This window comes from Tursiops truncatus, chromosome 5 (assembly GCF_011762595.2).
Source record: "Tursiops truncatus isolate mTurTru1 chromosome 5, mTurTru1.mat.Y, whole genome shotgun sequence".
Taxonomy (NCBI): Eukaryota; Metazoa; Chordata; class Mammalia; order Artiodactyla; family Delphinidae; genus Tursiops; species Tursiops truncatus.
Genome location: NC_047038.1, coordinates 2,192,171 through 2,212,968, shown reverse-complemented (window position 1 = coordinate 2,212,968; position 20,798 = coordinate 2,192,171). Strand labels below are relative to the sequence as shown.

The window sequence follows — 20,798 nt, the reverse complement described above, 5'->3', positions numbered from 1 at the left end:
TGTAACAGACCAGCTTCAGACTCTGAACAGGAACCGGTTGTGGGCTGAGGTGTAAAAGCTAAGAGTCAGTAGCCGCGAACGAGGCGACTACCCAGCCGGCGGCCCTCTGGGAGCCCAGACGACAGCTTTGGTGGACGGGCCCTCCTGGGACCCTGCCTCGGCGCCAGGGCTGTCCAGCTGTGCCCACCGGCCCAGGGCATAAGCTGACACCCACACTCAACCCGTCCTCCCCGCAAGCCCCAGGGACACCCGGCCCTCTCCCCACAGGTACCTGTAGTAGCTGGAGACAGAGAAGGGATGGGGTCCCACGCCTGGTACAGATGATGGGTGGCGATATTCTCCCTCTTTGAAACCATCGCTTGAATTTCCTGCTCTACGATTCCTCTGATGATGCTCAACTTCCTCCCAAACCTAAGGTTCAGAACAAAGGTTACAGAACATCTGGTTCCTCCGAATCTTACAAGTGGAAACTGCCAGGCTTCCCCCAGCTTTGCCTCAAGGAAACACAGGCACCTCCAAGCCCCGGGCCCACACCCTCTGTGGGCGGTTCCCGTCCGCAGGCCCTGCACAGGTGCTCTGTCAGCTCCTTCGGAATCTGCCCTCCACACCGGATGCCCGAGTCATCAGGCCTCAGCCAGCCAGCCACTTTGGGTCTGCACCCCCCGCACGGGGTTTCTGTCTTTAATTCCGGAAGCAAAGGCAAGGGCACCCTGGCGCCTCCCTGCTCCCACCGAGGCCGCCCCTGGAGACACGCGGCTTCTCGGGCAAACCTGGTGCCGAGAGCTTTCAGGGGCTTGTTCCGGGGCTGCTGCTCCAGGCAGCTCACGGCTGGGTTGCCGGCAACAGGCACAGTCATCGCGCTCAGCACCAGGGAGGTGATGGCCTGCACGGCCAGGACGTGGATCTGGGTCCTCTCCGTGTCTTCCTGGAAGGGGAGCCCACGTCACCAAGTCACAACACAGGCAACACCGCTGCCCCGCCTGTGGGCAGACGCTGCGGGCCGTGGCTGTCCAGCCACGTGGCCTTGAGGGCGGGGCCCCCCCAAGTGCAACAGAGGGATGTGCCTTCCCAGCCAGGGTCCTGTTGTGTCTGCGTCAGTTCACCAGAACCCACACACATCTGTGGTTTGAGATGACTCTGACGGGCAAATGGCTGCTTTTGAAAGCAAGGTCTCCTACAGGCACAAACCTCCAAACAGGAATTACTTTTTAAGAAACTGTCCTTAAATTTCCTCACTGATTTTAGGGACTCTGCATATGACACCCTGTTAGTTCCACACCTGTGAAAGACAACCCTGATGATTCCTGACATACATACTCTTTGAACTGCCATTTCTGGACGTTCATACCATACCTTCCGTCAGAATTAAAAACGTATCTTATGACTTAATGTTTCAGGCTTTGCTTTATCTGAACATGTTTTTTAATTAATATTAAAGTAACATAATATGCATTAATACCCCAAGAAGCCTGATAAAATTTTCGCAAAACAGTCAAGACAAATGAACACAGGTACGTATGTGTGGCCTTTGTGACGTGCCTTTTCATTTTGATGAAATGTTGCTACCCACTGTACCCTGAATATTGAGAAACAAAACTGAAAAATATTTTCAAGAAAGGACATAATGCTACTGACCCTGAAAGGGCAGTGCACTGTGGTAAAGGCACTCCGGCCGCGATTCTAGGGTACCCAGACCTTGGGGAGGCTCATTCCTGCTCTGGAACACCAGTCATGACATGATCTGGCTACCTTTTAAAAACACGGTGAGACAGAAAAGTAAGAGCTTGCTGCCCTGCCTCTCCCAGCACGCACGGCTCGCGAGCTGCTGTAAGTGCCCGTGCGCCGGCCAGCAGACACCGGCGCCCACCCGCGGCCTTACTTCGGGGGGGCTCTCCTCTTGCTCCATCACGAGGGGCTGAGTCACCAGGACACCGAGGAGGGTGGCCCACGTTTCCTCAAACTGGGTACGGCTGGTCCACCCTAGAAATGCAAATGTCACTTTAGACAGAGGGTCCCCTGCTGCTCAGACTTTTCGATGCCATGTGGCAGCTGGGCCCTCCGGCTCTCACTGGCCCAGGCGCCACATACAGCCGCTCCCTGGACCCTCACGGCAGCGCTGTGACGCGGCAACACTGCCGGCCGAGCCCAGTGGTGACGAGACGGAAGCACACAGGTCCAAAGGCCCACAAGAGGCCAGGCTGAGTTCAGCCCAGGTAGCCTGGTGAGAGGCACCCTCTGGAGCCCTGCCGTGTAGACGCAATGAAGTAAAGGGACATCTGAGCAGGCTACGCTCAAATGGGGTCTGAGCCGCTTCTACCCTGCTCACCAGAGGGTTGGACAGTCCTCCAGAAATCACATCCCCAGACTGAGTGTACACCCCAGACCACAGAACTGCACTTCTGAGTGGGTGAAGGGTGTGCTGTGTGAATTCCACCTCAGTACAGCTGTTAGAAAAGTCAAAGCGCTGGTCCCTCTGACACCACCAAGAAGAACAGTAGGTCAAAAAAGAATGTAATCTAGGGGCTTCCCTGGTGGCGCAGTGGTTGAGAGTCCGCCTGCCGATGCAGGGGACACAGGTTCGTGCCCCAGTCTGGGAATATCCCACATGCCGTGGAGCGGCTGGGCCCCTGAGCCATGACCGCTGAGCCTGCACGTCTGGAGCCTGTGCTCCTCAACGGGAGAGGCCACAACACTGAGAGGCCCGCGTACCACACACACACAAAAAAGAATGTAATCTAGCGGGGGTGTGTGTGCTCAAGCCCTCGGGGAAGGCACCTCTGAGGGGCCACCCTCAAGCACCATCGTCACAAGCTGCACTCAAGGTGCTGTTTGATGAACGACTGTTTCAAGGGCTGCGCTAACGTCCCCACCCGTGACCTTGGAGGTGGAGGTGGCCATGTCACTTGTATTAGGGCTACAAGTGACAAGAATGCGGGTGTTGAGGCCAGAGGTTAAAATGACCTGCCCCACACTACACAAAGCCCAGTATTGTCCACCTAAAGCCTACTTTCCCCCTGCCACCTCTGGCTCCATCCCGCCCAGGCTCCCGGTTCTGCATCCGAGAAAAGGGGCACCAGTGACCACATAGGAAGCACTCAGAGGGAATCACTGCTGCCCTTTAGCTTAGGTGCTACACAAAGGCTGAATGTGCCTTAGCATTTCCAATTACTAGGGTGCCCTTCCTGACCGGAAACAAGCCTGACACGGGAAAATCTGGCATTAAACTCACACACACGCACACACTTGGATCAAACTTCTCACCGTGACAGCTTTGTGTACATTACAGAACGTATTCACGATTACGTTATGCCTTAACTCTTTTGTGGAATAAAAGGAGAAGACGGGTCCCACTACTGCAGCCCTGGCTCCCCCAGGGCAGGCACGTGATGACGTGTAACCACCTCGGAGGGGAGACCCGGACTACCTAGCGTATTGATGCGGTAGATGAACTCTTTGAAGACTTCCTTTTCCTGGAGGAACTCCACGGGGATCTCGGGGAACACGGTGCCAAAATCCCCTCCTGGTTTGGGTGACCATCCGAGCTTCCACACCTGAGAGGATGAAAGAGACACAGTCTCCCGAGTCAAGTCAGGATGGCCGAACCGCGAGGGAGCCAGGAAACACGCTTCCTCTAGGCGCAGCTCCCTGGCGGGCCACCTCTTCCTGAGCGCAGACACGGCGGAGGGAGGGCCCTGGGCGCTGGTGCCGCGGGGGCTCCCAGACCTGCCCAGGGCCGCCCGCGCAGGTGCCCCCAACCCTTAGAGGCTGGCAGGAGCACGTAAGGTTCGGCCGCACACAGCAATATTTACCGCGAGCAGGCACGACAAGAGCCACGCCAGCCGTTTGTAAACTCCGTCAAGTCCAGCTCTGTCGTCTGGTGCTGCCACGCACACCAGAGGCGCCGAGGCTGCCCAGCAGCAGAAGCCCAGCTCCCAACTGGCCGAGCTGACCCCCTCGGAGGACACAGGCCGCAGCCGGCCAGAGCTCGCACTCTGCATCCCCAAAGCCGGCCACGTGGGCCTCGAGGAGGTGGCCGGCTGGCCCCCGCAGCCCCAGCGCCCACTGGCCTCTGGAAGACGCCCTCTCAGCCTCTCACCTGCTCCCCAAACCCTCCTGAACGTCCCGTGAGAGGGTCGTGGAGCCGCGTGGGTTCAAGCCCACGCTCGCAGAGTTTCATCTATGGCGTGCGTGGTCTGGGCGGCTCTTCCCACGTCCGGGCCAGCCATCGAAGCCTCTGGACTGTGCCCGCCTGCATCGGCTCCCCGCTCCCACCCAAAGGTGAGCCGTCTCGACAACTGCAGCGACGGCCCAAGCGTGGCGCCCAGGCTGAGACCCACACTTGACTTCCCCAGCTCTCCCCACCCCGGGGTGCCGGGTTTCACCAACACCCACAACTCCCAGTTTCCACGGCGACCCCAGGACAGCACGTCACTGGGTTTTTCCCCAGAAAGGGCTCCCACAGCAAAACCCTCGGGGTCGGGGCGCACCACGGCCTCGGTGCAGCCGCTGCAGAACCTCACACGCACAGAGGCTGAGCCCCGCCAGCGGGCACGCACCCCTCCAGGCGGCAACAAGCGCCTGCCTCTCGGTCCCGGCCCACCTCCCCCTGCCGGCTACAGCCCGCGGGTGCCAGCCCATCGCCCTATCTCTCCCTCCAGCAGGTGTGAGGGCAGCAGTGCAGCCTCCTGCAGTCCGCGGCCCGCCTGCCCAGGCCCCTCTGTGACGTGGAGCCGGGTCCCACTGACGACGCCCACCTGACCCTGGTTCCAAAGCCAGCTTTAAAAGAGCAGAGGAGCTGCAGCTGTGCCACACCCCCCGAGCTTCCCCCGAGGGTGACTACCTAAAGGGAAACGCTCACTCCAGGAGGTATCATTTCTGCTCTCCCGTTCAACAGAGGAGCCTGAGGACCTCGGAATCACATCCAGCATCGTGGGAGAAAAAAAATCTCATTTCGTCATGTGATGATGCCCCACCCCATTTCGGAGCATTTCTACTCACGACTGAGCCACATCACGCCCGAGGAAACCAGCCCGGTGTCACGAATGCAACCAAGGAACGCCCTGGCCACCGCAAGTGGGCATCTGAGCAGCTTTGCACTCTCAGAGTCCCGAGCTGGGGCCTGCCCGCGTGTCCCCATCACTTGGGTCCTGTGCAAAGGGAGGGACAGACTCACCAGGGGCGGGACGCGCGTGTAGCTGTTGACGAGGGGCAAGCGGGCCAGGCTGATGACGATGTTCTTGAGCACCGGCGTGAGGAATGCCGGGGCGCTGCTGTTCCTTTTATGACCCAAGGCCAGCACCAACGGCAGTGCCTCCACCATCTCGGCCACCATCCCACAGGCTGCAGTGACATACTGAGGGTCTAAACAGGCACCGTGGGTGACAGAGGACCATTCTGTCAAAACACACCCCAAACCCACCATCCCTCCCCCTGACCTTCCCACCCTCGCAGATAGTAGGCACAGCCCCACCGCCGGCCACGCCCGCCAGGAACGTGGAGCCCATGGGACTCTAGGTGGTCGCTGAAGGCCTACAGATCTCACCTCCTCCACATCCACCTAAACAAGCAGTCCTCTCACATCTGCCAAGACTGGCACAAACACCTGGAACCTGGTCCCAGCCTCCCAGCCACCCTGTGTGTGCAGCCAGCTGACGCCCAGGAGGAGGCTGCAGCCCGTCCCCAGGGCTTTGGCTTTCTCTGGCTCTCCCAGGACCCTGTGCTCGCTCGCCCCTAGGCTGGTGTGGAGAGATCCACGCCGTATTCCTCGGTTCACCGTTTCCCCAAGATCAGGGGTTCTGGTGGCTGGTGGTGGGGTTCTGATGGGCTGCCGAGTCCTACCCGAGAAGCCCCGAGACAGAACGCTGAGGAAAACCCCACGTCCTGAGGGTTTAAGCACCACGGCGCCTCGAGGGCAGGGGCACGTTCTTCCTCACTTTGAGCCTGGCATCGAGTATGTGCCAAAAAATTATTCGCCAAGTTGATAAATGTTTAGGGTTGTGGATGGATACTATCCACTGTCCATGAGATTCAACAGTCTAGGCAACTCCTTCACAGAGAGAAGGAATGACCAGTGGACTTAAGGAATCGAGCCCTGAACTAAGAGAAACAAGGGCGACTTTAATACAGTTTCCGGGACCACCTTTAAGAGGTACCATCCTACTGAGGTGATAAGGAAAGCGCGCTTCCTCCTCTGGCCAGGATGAAATTAACCAGCCTAAATGGGGCCGTGGAGAATGAGCGCAATTATATTAACCCAAACTCAACATGCTCCAGCCAGTGGGCCTGCCTGCTCTGACTCAACCACATGAAGAGCCGCAACTATTTTCAGAGGAATGGAAATTCAAATTACAACTAAAATACGGTGACATTCCCTGAGCACTTACAGCAAGCCTGGCACTTGTCATGGGTTCTCTATGTGGATTAACGTACTTAATCCTACGGCAGCCCCATCAGGGGAGTACTATTCTTATCCGTACTGCAGAAGCACAGGGTAGTAACTTGCTAAGGCCACACAGCCACAAGGTGGCTGAGCAGGAAGTGAGTGTTTGCACGTTCCTCAGTTGTCAGTAAGGAATCGTTAAGTCACAGACTCGGGGATGGCAGAACCAGAGTCTTAAGACAGAGGCTCAGGGAAGAGCTTGGCTATGAACAAAACACCACTGCTTCTAGATGCTGTGCAATTGTAAAACCTTGAGTGGGTGACAAGAAGAACAATTCCTATCTTAACACCACCAACAGGAACACTCTTGTTGTTAACTGGGGTTGAGCAAGAGCTGGCAAAAAAGGACACAAAGCATTTATCTACCTGCTACTAAAAAGGCATGTTTCTTAAGCCAACAGAGCATGGGTAAGATTTCGATATTCCAAGTAAGAGTGTTCCATAAGAAAGACGGCCAAGAACTGCCAGGCGGGGCATTTGCTTCCCCCCTTTGTGGGACAGGCTGCAGGTTGGCATTCCCACCAGACCCTCTGGGGAAAGAGCCTGGAGGCCCCTGGTGACAAGAAGCTTTCCTCACAACGTGCCTTGCCACCATTTTCAGAGTAAAATACCTGAATCGGGAGAAAGTACATGAAAAACTAAGGTACGTGGCTACATCTAGGTTTAAATGATTTTGAATAGGTTTAAATGAATGAGATGTGTATTTTTTTTCTTTTCTTTCTTTTTCTGCAGGGAGAGGAGGAATTTTCATTTAAAAGTCCACCAAAATATATGGCTGAAACAGGCACTCAGGTTACCTAACATTCACATGGTATTTCCACTAACTTTAAGTTTCTTAGTATTTTTATTCATTCATTCGTTACTCAACAAACATGTGTTGATCACTTACAGCAGTGAGAACACAGAGGAGGAAAACGGACACCCTGCCCACAAGGAGCTCGGAGTCTGAGGTAAAGGACCCAGAAGCAGCAAGTGCAGGGCGAAAACAGAGGCGGGGAGCGGGGGGAAAGCGAGCGAGGATGGAGGTCAGGAGGCTCCCCGACGAGCACGACACCCCAGCGGAGTGTGGGGTTCACAGGGAGCTAGACAGCAGAGGGTGCCCGCCAGCGGGACGTGCGAGGCAGCCCCTCGAATCGCCCCCGAACTCGGGGACGAGCGCCAGGACGCAGCCAAGTGAAGGCAGGCGGCTTCCCACGTCCACACTGACCGCTTTAAAGGTCTCTCCTGTGAGTGAATGTCAAGCCCCCAAAGACACTCGGTAAGACGTACTCTGTGTGTTTGCATCCACTTCGTCCTCTCTGGCGGCCTGTGGGGTGTTCGTCCTTCTTTCTGGACTAAGAAGCTGGTCCCCAGGCTGCACCACAACTAAAACCACAACAGAACAAACAGAAGAATTCCCATTCCTTTCATTCAGATTTTCACATTCATGCAGCCTCATGAACGTTTCAAAGTGACAGACTATGTCAAATGAGGTCTAGATTTCCTAGAATCAACGTTAGACCATTTTAGACGCACCAGACTCAGGTATCAATCTCTAGGTTAATCCAAAGTGCGCAAGGATTTGGACTGCTCACTCGGATTTCCAAGTCCTTCCCACTGTCTGCTGTTTGCCACCTCTAACCTGGGAGGTCTTTATCAGATGGTTCATGATTCATTACTGCTAAAAGCATCAATGCAACCCCCAAGAAGTCTGGCTTTGATAAATTAGCCCCTGGATCTTCGTTTTCAAGTTGACTACAAATGCACAGATGAAAACAATTTAAACAATGACTCTTCAAAACACCACTCTATAATGCTTAATTTAAAAATACAAAACTTCAAGACACCCTCTAACATGTTAAACTATAATGTCCAATTTTTAAAAATTGTGGCTAATGACCCTTGTTAAGGACATTGTCCCTTGAAAAGAGTAAGTCACTTTTATTTTTCAATATACTAGTATTACAATGCCGTATAGAAACAAGCATTCCAACTATAATAGAAAACAAGTAATTTTTTGAATACAATCTTATTAATCTTATGATCATCTAGGACTAAAAGGATGAAACAGTCAACTAGGACCAGAAATCAAAGGGACGTAAATTAGAAGTATTTTTAATGAAAGCTAGAATTCCAAAATCTAAACAAAATGACTGCAAAAGCAAACTCAAGTTAAATTCCAGGGTAGACCCCAAGATGCTGGAGAGTGAGGCAAGGCCCATACTTCATCCACCTCTTCACCCCCAATTTCCAACTTAGCACCTGGCAGACAGGTGGCACAAAATGAACGTCTGTGACTACATTTGCGGAGCTGATTACTGGTTCAAGTGACAAAGGAAAGAAACCGTCACGGTCGTAGACTCACGGGCTTCTAGGATGAACCGCACACAGTGGATGAGAGAGCAGGCGTGGGTCACCATCTCAGGGGAGGAGAGCAGGCTCCAGAGGCCGGGCAGCTGCAGAGCCAGGCAGCAGCAGTCCAGGCCCGCCTGCAGGTCCAGACTCAGAGGGATCTGCTCGTGGATCAAATGCCACGACAGGGCCTGGAGGGGCAGGTGCGTGTTAATGCAGGTTTGACCCACACCTCCTTCCTGCCACAGGGGCTGGCAGGGAAGCTGAGAACCCCCGGCCGTCGAGGAACTGTCCAAAGCTCCCTGCAGAGGGATGTCTCTTGGGCCACCATCCCCAGCTCCCTCCGGTTCAATCCTGACCCACCTGCTCACTGAAGTACCCCCCTCCCACTCCCACTCTGGGAGTGGAACGCAGAATGCCCAACCTGATGTGGCTGCCCGCCCCCAGCATCCTGCCCTGGCCACACAGCCGGCGGGCTGGGCTCTCCCTCGGGGCTCCCACTGCCCAGGGCCTCGCCTCAGCTCAGTCACAGAGGCTGAACCTGACAGCCGCGCTGGGGTTCAAATGCTGGAATGGCTACTTCCCAGCGGGTGAAGTCGCTGAGCCTCTTAAGCCCTGCTTCTCTCATCTGTAAAACGGGAATAACAGCCCACCTCCCAGGGTTGCAGTGAGACCCGAATGAGATGATGCAGGGCGTACGGGCACGTGATGGCTGGCAGGGGCCACACTGTACTGTAACCGTACGCTTGTTTGCCAGCCTTCCGACTACGCTGAAGCCTAAAGGGCAGGGGTCACAGCTATCTGGCTCGGCCTGGCTCAAGTAGGCGCTTGTTTGTCGCCTTCTGAACAGCTGGGCGAATGCCCTCTGGACGCTCCCCCTCCCCGCTGGGAGGCGGCAGGGGGTGTCAGCACTGGGTCAGCCGTGTCCTCTGCCTCCAAGGGTGCAGGCCAAACTCTCTTCTCCAGAAGTCGTAGAAAAAGGCAATGCACACACGTATGTACACGTTTTGGGGGTGTTTATAAGTATTAACACAGTGTTCAATTCCCCACAGCTGAAATATCAGGTTTATTGCTCAATTTAAAATATAACAAATTTCTCAGATTATTATTTACTAAGTATCTAAAATTAGGATACATACTACAGTTGCACGGCTTCTTTTTCCCTGGAAAAAATTTTTAAATGGATGGTTTGTACTAAATCAAAAAAGTATCTTAGCATCAAGGAAACAAGATTCACATGTAAGTGCCTGACGACTCCCCATGCTATGCTCAGGAGACCCTGGGCGGGAGCCCAGGTCCCAGACCTGACTCTTCAGAGTGCCCCCGCTCCCCTGCCCTGAGGCAGAGACAAGAAGGGCTGTGTTGTCAACCTCACAAGGCAACCGTGGGGAATGGAGCAATAAGGGGCGTGACGGAGCTCGGCAAAGCAGGGGGCGGATGTGACATGTGACAGCGGTCACTGCTGGAAGGACAGGCCGCAGGCGCCTGGCTGCACACAGCTCTGCATTTTCAGATGGAGGAGCTTCTTCCCTCTGCACTGAGCGCCAAGTTCCCAAGCTGCCTCTTACCTCGAGGGTCATGACCACAAACTTCACGGTGTCCCTCTCCTTCTCAGGAGGAAGGTGCAAGTGGCTGGGCAGTCTGGAGAACACCAGCAGGTACTGGGCCAGGGCCCGGGCCAGAGTGGTCAGGGTCCGATACAGCACGGCATCCCCTGAAACAGAAGGCCTCCATGGGGGCAAGAGCCTTCAGCAGAGGCTCTGACCTCTGAAAGACAGGCAGTCGCCCCCTGGCCCCGAGAATCTGATGGGAACTAAAGACATGGCTCCCGGAAGCACACGGGCACACAACCCACCACCCCGCGAGACCAGGACCCACATTCCCGAGGCTGAGCCTGCGTTCCTCGCAGGCCGCGAGCTCAGGCCACGTCAAGGAACGGCCAAGCAGCAAACACACCAAAAGACACGCAGAGCCAGGGCCCCAGTGCAGGTTCTCGGTGGCCTCTGTAAGTGCCTTTGGTGTATCAGATCGACAGCGTTGACTGTATTTTCACTCGGTACAGAGCGTGGCACTGGCTCTGCAGCGTTTTTTTAAAATAAGGGGACTTTGATTTTAATTACCAAAGAGATCGTCCAACTTGCTCCAGTAGGCGGTGGGCTCTGCCGGCAGGAACGGCTGGAAGACGTGGTGGACAGCGGGCAGCTGCTGAACCACACTGGCCACGCGGTCCAGAGTCGCCGTGCGAGCTGCTGCAAAAAGGGGGCTCTTCCGGCCCGCACAGATCTCACGCACGCCCAGGCCCAAGCACGGGGCTAGCAGGTTCAGGTTGAACTCCTGAATCGGGGCATTAAAGGTTCAACAATGCCGATTACAAGCTTTCAGTCGGGCAAGAGAAACACAGCAGAGAAGCAAACGTTTCTGAGATAACAGATTAGTACGCCACCCAAAACACTTGAAAGAATACCTTATTCTACTTCTGTTACAAATAAATGAACATCTCCATTTAACATATGATCGGTGAAGTGTATTTCTGGTCGCTTTTGGGTACTTTAATTTTAAAGAAATTTTTTTTTATGTCTTCAGATTTATTTAAAATCAAAACTTTAATATGATGAAATTTAACTGATGAAGATACAAAATCAAGATGATGTGCCATCCAAGAAACAGTGAAACACCAAACATCTCAATGTTTGAAAAAGACAAGTTATGTTCAAAAGCAGCTGAAATAAATCAACGCAGTCGTCTAAATGCCGCAAGTCTGATTGGAAAAACAGCATTTCATACGATACTGTTTCAATTTGTACTGTGCTTTGCCAACTTTTTAAAGCCATTTAAGGATCTTTTTGGCCAATCTTAATTTAGTTAATATTCAGAAAAGCACATGTCATTGTCAGCGACCAAAATCGACCCCTAGCCATTGCAGCTGAGCCTTTCTTTAATGCTGTTAAAAGTCTAATGAGCAAATTTGGAAAATTCAGTTGGTTATTAAGCAAATTTATCACTTATCAGCAAATCAGCTTTCACTGAAGGGCTCTTCAAATGAGTTCGGCAAACTGGTTTTGGGCCAATTCTCCTGTTTTCCCCATGTAGCTCTTTCTTTCAAACTGAGGGAGGGTCAGTGCTTGGGAACATGTGGCTGCACCCTGAAGCTCTCTACGCCACACCTGCCGGTCCTTGCCATCCCCCCACGTCCCTGCGTCCCTCCCACTTGGCATATTTCCAGGCAGCACTATTAACACCTAAAGGTTTGTCGGCTGCTGGTCCCAGCAGGTCTGAGAAGGACTCTGCCAAGGCTGTGCCAACACCATCAAGGGGGCTCCGGCCCTCACAGCACCAGTCCAACAGCGGAGGACAGGAACACGGATGCCCCTGCCAGGGCTCCTGGGCCAGCTCCGCACAGCAGGCCTGTGTGACACCTAGTGAGGGTGGGGGGCCTCACTGCACACAGTGGGGAGGGGACCCCGCTCCAGGTAGAGAGGGGCTTACTAACTTCCATAACATCATGCAAAAGTCAGTTAAATCATGCACCATGGCACCATCCCAGTACGTTTGCTCACGAGCACGAGACAAGCAATCAGAACTCATTAGAACCTAAGGGAACCTATTTTCTTTAAATGCACAATTCCCCTCCTTTAGACTCTAGCGTGGCTGGAGTAACGCCCTGTCCTGCCTGGGTCAGGGTCTCTGCTGTTAAAGCACAAAGGTAAGTGGCGCACACTGCTGTTCGGCCACATGACAATGAAACACATCAAACACGTGTGAGTAACAAGAGAAAGGGTTCCCAAGGGTCCCGCGGCTCCACTGTACCGAGTTCATCATGAACGCGTTCAAGTCACCCGGAGGGATCCGATTCACCAGCTCCGCCCCTTCCAGCAGTGCAGAGTCTGACCGCGTCCAGCACTGGGATTTAACCAGACGTACGTACCAGTCCTGGGGAGGAGAAAAGGCGGATGACGGGAGGCGACTGGGCAGGCTCTCAAGGGGCTTCAACTTGACCGGAGACACCTTGTTTCTTCTCCTACTGAGCCTCATGTCCTGTCCCAGGCCAAAGGACAAGTGGCCTCCCTGGACCATGATCACAGCTCTGGTAAAACTGGACGCTGTCACCGTGCGGGCTGCTCAGCGCCCCACAGCCCTTTCCCGTGGGAACTGGTACTGGCTGTGTCTTTGGACTTGCTGCTGCTACCTGTCTGGACACCCTCTCCCCTCACCTGGCGATCGCTCCACGGTCCCTCAAACTCAGTGAAGTACTGAGGGTAGCGGGCCCACCCCTCTGTACAGCCCTTGTTGGGCATCGTGCTGATCGCCTTCTACTGGGGGGTCTGCTTTGCTCTTCTCTCCCCAGCGCCAGTGCAGTGGAGGGGCTGAACAAACCATGCCTGAGAACAGTGGCCCGGACTCTGTTATCTACGCCTGGGCTGCTGGATTTTGGACTCCAAGTTCATATTTAAAATGAACTCTCTCCAGGAAAGGAGCATACCAAGGCCCTACCAAGGCCCCACCAAGGCCCCAAATGGCCCCCGGCTCTGAGGTGTGAGCAGTGAGGGTGATGACAAGGTACCAGGTCCCCTGGGGTGGTGGGGTCAATATGCAGCGGGTCAGCAGGCGTTAAGGAAAGGGAGACACGCCAGTTGGGCAGGCCGTGGCCACCGTCTCCTGATTCTCCATTAATCACCATGACCCTCAGCCCCTACTAAAGACCCGAGTCAGCACTTCCTTTCTCACCCCATGCCCCCTGCTAAAACCCAGGCTGGACCTCATGGGTCCTGTCGCCGATGTGACTGTGCCCATTGCTGGCAAGAAACAGGGCAGGTCAAGAGCCCTCAGGGGCTGTGCTGAGCGCCAGGACGTCCTGCCGCCTGAGCCACCCGCTGCAGAGGCACTCAGTGCCCCGAGGGGGCCCTGTGTGTCACACCCAGACGTGCTGGACACTTACTTTGTCAGGACTCACTGTCTCCAGTGCCAGGGGCCCGTCCCCGTCCAGCGGGTGGGGCGTGACCAGAGGAGCGGGGCCACACGATGCCGGTGCAGTGGCGAGACGAAGCCTGTCCAGCAGGGAGTAGAGCCTTTGGTGTCTGGAATCCAATCACACACGGGTTAGGGCACAGCTGCACGGGAGGGAGCAACAGTGGCTTCTTACAGCGAGGCGACACGTTTGAAACTTTCTGTTCAGAGCTATTTCTCATCGACACTCAAGTCATGATGCAAATTCAGGCCCCAGTTTACTGGTAACAACCACAGTTTATGTCCCATAAGTATTTTTCAGAAATTTCATTTATACTCAAACACTGCAGCAGGCAACACACGGCATAACAGCTAATGCAGGCACTATTTATCAACACAAAACGGACCACCTAAGATCCCAGTGCACAAAATCTCCTACTTTATCTCCCCACATATACAATCTATACCCATTTACATTCATTTCATCAAAGAACCACCTCATCTGGCACAAAATATTTTTACCCCTCCTCGTCTGCCTGAATAAGTCTAGGGTCGAAAATAGGGATAGTGTCGCCTCTCACCACCTGCTACGAGAACAACAACTTCATGATGCAAATTACAACGTAAGTCACCCAGCATACTGACGAGTCACCTAAAGCCTCGTACTGCCCAAGTCCTACCCCCTCTCGGTTAAAGAAACCGGCAACAGCTACTCTTAAGACTGAAGTCAGTACGGTAACCAGATTCTCTCTCACAAACGTTTTCCCTGCTGTGGAGGAGAGAAGATAAAGGCTTCTCTTCATTTATTTTGCAGTCACGGAAATACACTCATGTAACAGACATCAGGATTTCTGGCAAAGGCCTCAAAAAGACTTTGCAAACAAAATTAGGTGATAAACAGCAACAGAGAGACAAAATGTTGACAAGATGTAGAAACAATTCTCGCCGAGAACCAGGTAACGTCTCTCAGCTCTGCCAGGTCTTATTTAGCAATTAGATCACAGGCTTTGATTTTTGCTAAGACAGAGCTGATCGATGACTCATCGCAGATGGTGAGTGGAGGCCACAGGAACACCCGCCACCCTCACACAGCCACGGCGCATTATCGCGGCAGGGCTGACACTGCCAGCTGGTCCTCACTGTGTACACGTTGAGATCCAACTGTGTTAATTTCGGAAGGCTCTCTCTCAAGGCCCTTCTGCAGTGAACCCACCAATACAGCACGCCAGCCTCTCATCCTGCGAGTCTGTGCCCTCGCAAACCCTAGTCTTCACACTCAGAAAGCAAGGAGCACCGGGCCCCGGCGTTACCTCTGCGCTAACCCGCTGCTCTGCAGGTGCTCCTGGATCCTGCTTAGCTCTTCCGCCGGCAGCTGGGCCGTGCTGTTCTAAAGCAGACAAGAACACGTCAGTGGGGTTGCAACGCACAAGAGTCAAAGTCACCTGTGCTCATTTACAGACGATAAAGGGGCATGTCTGGCTCTGGTGGCAAAGGCGGACTAGAAGAAGTACAGGAAGCACCCACATCGGACACACAAGGAAGGACCAGCTCATTCGTGTTGCACGCTCCCCTCGGTGGCCACGTGAAGACTATCCCCGTGGGGGAGGAGCCAGCCAAGTGTTCCGCCTGCCCTGCCAGGTTTTCAGTAAAAAACGACATCCGTGTTTTCTCCCAGTACCTGTAAATTTGCAGCCAGAAGCATCTCCACCCGGCGACAAGCAAGGGTGTCGACCATGTGAGCCAGCACACGGAACGGAGTACACAAAAGCTTGTCCACGTACAGCGTCAGCACGGCGCCCGACTGGCTCAGGTGGATCCCTTCCAGGCACTGGAGGGTTTTCTTCAGCGTGGTGGGCTGCGGTTTGAGAGAAGGAGAGAAACAAGAGCAGAGGGTTCTGACCACTGGAAAGAGCAGCTTAAAAACACCAACCCTCCATTTTCAAGGCAGAGAAAACTGGAGATAGCCGGCACCAGGGAGACTTACAGTTGAAAGATTTTCACAACGAGACTGAATTGCCTGGATGAAGAGGCCGCTGGCCGCGGAATTCCGATGGACAGCACTAATGAAGTCCTGCACAGGAGGCTCGTGGGACAGGCTGATCAGGTCCTGAATGTGGTTGACGATGAGCCACGTTAAGTGCTCTGAATCGTGCAGGTTCTGGCACTGAGGACAAGACAACGATGAAAGGCCATCTTCTAGTGGACGAGGCAAGAGCAGACACGAGCGCCACAGAAAAGGCCGGAAGTGGTAGGAAGGAGAAAACCAACTCCGAATTATAATCCTCACTGAAAGTATTGAGTGTTTGAGCACCATGACTGATGAGGTGACAACACACTTTACAGAGCCGGCACCCGCAACTGTGCACCGCAGCCGAGCTGTCCAAAGTCAGGCCCCAGGGAGGTGCGCCCCAGCGGCACAGCTCAGGGACACAGGAGAAGAGCATGGCCCAGGGCCGCGGGCGGTCTGGGGCACCTTAGAGCCCGGCGCCTCCCGAGGGCAGTGGGAACGGCGTGACCGGCCCCAGCTGAGACACGAGAGCGGGTGGTGCTCCCATCCAGGGCAAGCCCTGCCTCGCCCAGGCCTCAGACCAGCCTCCTGACGGGAATTCTCCAGTTACCCTCGCTGCAGCTTTGTGACAGGTCAGTAGAAAAAAAGAATTTCCTGTAACTGTCAGTTTTGATAGATTTCCTGAATCCAAAATATGGATGGTTCCCATAGATCAAGTGGATCTTAAGGGAAGAAATTTCATGTAAGATTTATAAGGAAATGAGAAAAATACAGTTTTAAATTTTGGGTTGGCCAAAAAGTTTGTTCAGTTAATGAATACGTTGTTCAGTAAAGTTCTTGGTGGGCCTTCCCTGGTGGTCCAGCGGGGGGTGGTCCGTGCTCCCAATGCAGGGGGGCCTGGGTTCGATCCCTGGTCGGGGAACTAGATCCCACATGCTGCAACTAAGAGTTCGCAAGCCACAACTAAGAGCTCGTGTGCCACAACTAAAAGATTCTGCATGCCGCAACTGAGACCCGGTGCAGCCTAAATAAATAAATATTAAAAAAAAAAAAAGTTCTTGGTGAAAATGAAACATGTTATTATTATTTGTTTTGTTTTGTTTTGTTTTGCGGTACGCAGGCCTCTCACTGTTGTGGCCTCTCCTGTTGCGGAGCACAGGCTCCGGACGCGCTGGCCCAGCAGCCATGGCTCACGGGCCCAGCCGCTCCGCGGCATGCGGGACCCTCCCGGACCGGGGCACGAACCCGCGTCCCCTGCATCAGCAGGCGGACTCCCAACCACTGTGCCACCAGGGAAGCCCGGAAAATGTTATTTTTACTTAAAGCCGAACAAACTTTTTGGCCAACCCAATACATATGTTGCCTTTTCACTGTAATTCATGACCCTAGGCAGAAATTATAAAACGAGATAAATCTGTGGCATCTGGTTAATGCTTAATACTTTTACTGTGGGATAATTTGATAGTATTAACTTTTTAGTATTTTAGATAGTATTAAATATTTTTCTTAATTTTCTGTGAAAACAGCATTATATAACTATATCAAATTATTTCTCAAAAGTGGAACAAGTTAGAAAAACTATTTGAACATCAAGAATGTAAAGCAAGGGGCTTCCCTGGTGGTGCAGTGGTTAAGAATCCGCCTGCCAATGCAGGGAACACAGGTTCAAGCCCTGGCCTGGGAAGATCTCATATGCCGCAGAGCAACTAAGTCCATGAGCCACAACTACTGAGCCCGCGTGCCACAACTACTGAAGCCTGCGTGCCTAGAGCCCATGCTCCGCAACAAGAGAAGCCACCACAATGAGAAGCCTGCGCACCACAACGAAGAGTAGCTCCCGCTCACCGCAACTAGAGAAAACCCACGTGCAGCAATGAAGACCCAAAGCAGCCAAAAATAAATAAATTTACAAAAAAAAAAAGAATGTAAAACAAAACATGAATATTAACAAATTGCTATCATGGCAAAAAAGATCTCAACAAGCAGCTCAGGTGAAGGAGTCTACTCCTTTTCTGACGCGCTGCTGAGCGACAGCGGCCTTCATGGCACCATGTCTGCACCAAAGGAAGGCAGCACTTTCTATCAGCCTGGAAAAGGTATCAGATCCCAGTGAGAGTGGAACAACGAGTTCTCTCTGAGTAATACGATTACAGATGTTATTTTCTTCTGTTTACTTATTTGGTTTTTGTAACTTTTTTTGTATTAAACAAGAGATGTTAGTTTTATGGTCAAAAATTCCACAAAAGTTATTTTTTAAAAGAATGTCATTCAAATAGGAATCTAAAAATGCAGCAATTCACATTCTAATACCTTTTCCACAGATTAAAAAATTTTTTTAATCAGAACCTCACTCAGTCAAACTTGTAACTTCTTTTTATTATCATTGTTACTCCATGGCGTCCCTCAAAACAACAAAGGCGCCCAGCACTGCGATTGGTGAAGAGCAAGTGATTCCCCACTGAATCTTTTACAGACAAACTTAAACTCCCAGGGCTGGACGCCAAGCCTGATTTCCAATTATACTTGGGAGCAGGATTCAACTTTAATTTTATTCTTTCATTCTGGTGGAGTGACGGACGGTGGAAGTCAGTCTGTAGAAGTATCATCCGCGCGAGGTGTTTTCCAGCCCCCAACCCGCCCCTCCTCGCAATTTCAAACTTACGACATAATCGCAGAAGAGAATGAGAGCTCCTCTTCGTACTATTTCTCTATTGCACATTCCCAGTTTGGAAGCCACATCAGAATCCTCGTCCTCTCCAGACATCTGGGGACTAAGTGACTTCGTGCTGGACAGACTGCGTCTTCTAGAAGGAGCAACAGAAGCTCTGACAGTGTTTCTGTGATGACAGCCGGCTTATTTTCAAAACACTGAAGATGACTGTCGTTTAGTACCAGTTCTAAAGCAGACAGTTACTTTAAATACTGCCACATCAGAATGATGTGTGAGATCTGCTCTTAGTGATCTGTTTCTGAGTTATGATAAAGCACATATGGAAAGCTAAAATAAACAGAGGATCTAACAGGCAGAAAATTTAAATGCTGGACTGAAAGGCAAAACCCACCACAAAGGTGCACATTCAATCAGCGCTCTTACCTCACTGGCTGTGTCTGATGGCAGAGCTGTTGCTTTTGACATTTCTGGTTTTAGCTTGCTACGAAAGCCGTCACGTGACAGAAGAAAACCTTTGCATTTCCATACTTTACTCTTCAATTACCAGCGAAAAGTTACAACCCTAAGCATGCCCACAGCGTCTATGCTATTATGGAAACCCTGTTTAAAAGCATTTCTGCAAAATTAATTCCCCACTAGTGAAGGTTATTTCACTTCATCTTTACTTCTTCTCACCTTGTCTTTTTTCTTTCTAAGGAGATGAGAATTACAAACTTTGGGACTCTCAGTACTGGCCACAACTCTTAAAACACAGTAGTTGCCATGCTCACAAACAGCCCTCTGACTTGAGGGTAAGACAATCCCCTCACCTCAGCGGCCAAGAGCCTACAAGTCTCTGCTAAGGCTTAGTGGAGACGAAGATGACACCAGGACTAGAATATTCTGAAATGTGTCAACTCTTCCTGTTAACGCCTCAGGATTTAGAAGAGAATTGTTTAAAAGCTTCTATCATGACAGAACGTGGATCAGTGGTTACCGAGGGAGGGGCAGGGGGAGGGGGCGGCTGCACTGGGACAGGAGGGAATTCTCTGAAGCGATGATACTGGTCTAACTCTTGATTGTGGTGGTGGTGACCTGACTATATCGGGTACAAAACAGTACATTCTACTGTACTGTAAGTTATATGTCAATTAAAAACTAACAAAAAACCTTTCCTTTCTCAGTCAGCCCTCCTGCCAGCCCCAACATGACTTACATTCAAGCTGCAATTCTGTGTTTGCAATAGTATAGCTATAGGGGAAAAAGCCTCTGAAAGATAAGGGGAGAATTTGCAGTTCAAATATTAGCAGTGGACACAAAGAAGGTCCAATGTCAACCCAAATTTAGTCCCAGTTTGTAGGAGGGCAAGCGCCCAAGACCTCAGGACAGACACTGCCAGCTACTGATAGCAAATGAACTTCCCAAATAAAAGATGACTGCGTATGCAGGACCCTAACCGTCCACCAAAAGGTAGGACAGGTAGAAAGCAAATCATAAGACTATGATGATCTAATCCCCAAAATAAGAAGCAGACAAAAACAGACCCCACTGTGGCAACCATGGGTACTTCCAGGAAGTGTGGCCTGGGAGCCCGTGCTCATCTGAGAGCCAGCGCTGAGCTGCATACAGAACCTCTGTAACAATTGATAGAGCAGTTCTATATCTGCTGAGTACACAGATAGAAAATAATGACTTGTACTTTGTATTCCAAACTTCTAGTAATTCATTTTTATTATCTTTTGGAAATAGACACACTCATCATCAAAACCAGACAAGGACACCACAAAAAAAGAAAATCACAAGGCAATATCCTTGATGAACATAGATGCAAAAATCCTCAACAAGTTATTAGCAAACTGAATTCAACAGTACATTAAAAGGATTATATACCATGATAAGTAGGATTTATTCCACGGATGCAAGGATAGTTCAGCATCCATAAGTCAATTGATAAAATACATCATGTTAACAAAATGAAGAATAAAAAATATATGATCATCTCAATGGATGCAGAAGCATTTGACAAATGTCAACATCTATTTATGGTAAAAACTCTCAATAAAATGGGTACAGAGAGAACGTACCTAAACATAATAAGGGCCATATATGACAAGCCCACAGCTAACATCATACTCAATGGTGAAGGGCTAAAAGCTCTTCCTTTAAGATCAGGAACAAGACAAGGATCCCTACTCTCGCCACTTTTATTCAACATAGTATTGGAAGTTCTAGCCAAAGCAATTAGGCAAGAAAAAGAAATAAAAGGCATTCAAGTCAGAAAGAAGAATTTTCATTACTTACAGATGACATGATACTGTACATAGAAAACCCTAAGGAGTCCACTAAAAACCTGCTAGAAGTAATCAGTGAATTCAGTAAAATTGCAGGATACAAAATCAATATACAGAAATCTGTTGTATTTCTAT

At 51.7% G+C, this 20,798-nt stretch overlaps 1 protein-coding gene across 15 annotated transcripts in view; it reads right to left on the bottom strand.

The window, feature by feature from the left end:
• Positions 1-20,798, bottom strand: part of HTT (huntingtin) — a 137,239-nt gene that overhangs the window by 9,942 nt on the left and 106,499 nt on the right. For all 15 annotated transcript variants that reach the window (XR_012331826.1, XR_012331825.1, XR_004526584.2 and 12 more), the window contains 15 exons: positions 18,385-18,526; positions 15,699-15,878; positions 15,393-15,569; positions 15,025-15,101; positions 13,707-13,845; positions 12,578-12,700; positions 10,891-11,104; positions 10,339-10,484; positions 8,784-8,961; positions 7,709-7,804; positions 5,174-5,361; positions 3,425-3,551; positions 1,880-1,980; positions 771-925; positions 272-411 (listed from right to left, as the gene is read on the bottom strand). Coding sequence is in view for 12 of the 15 variants with exons in the window: in XM_073804773.1 (XP_073660874.1) it covers positions 272-411; positions 771-925; positions 1,880-1,980; positions 3,425-3,551; positions 5,174-5,361; positions 7,709-7,804; positions 8,784-8,961; positions 10,339-10,484; positions 10,891-11,104; positions 12,578-12,700; positions 13,707-13,845; positions 15,025-15,101; positions 15,393-15,569; positions 15,699-15,878; positions 18,385-18,526 (2,183 nt within the window). In the remaining 3 variants the exon portion in view is untranslated. The remainder of the gene's footprint in view (positions 1-271; positions 412-770; positions 926-1,879; positions 1,981-3,424; positions 3,552-5,173; positions 5,362-7,708; positions 7,805-8,783; positions 8,962-10,338; positions 10,485-10,890; positions 11,105-12,577; positions 12,701-13,706; positions 13,846-15,024; positions 15,102-15,392; positions 15,570-15,698; positions 15,879-18,384; positions 18,527-20,798) is intronic.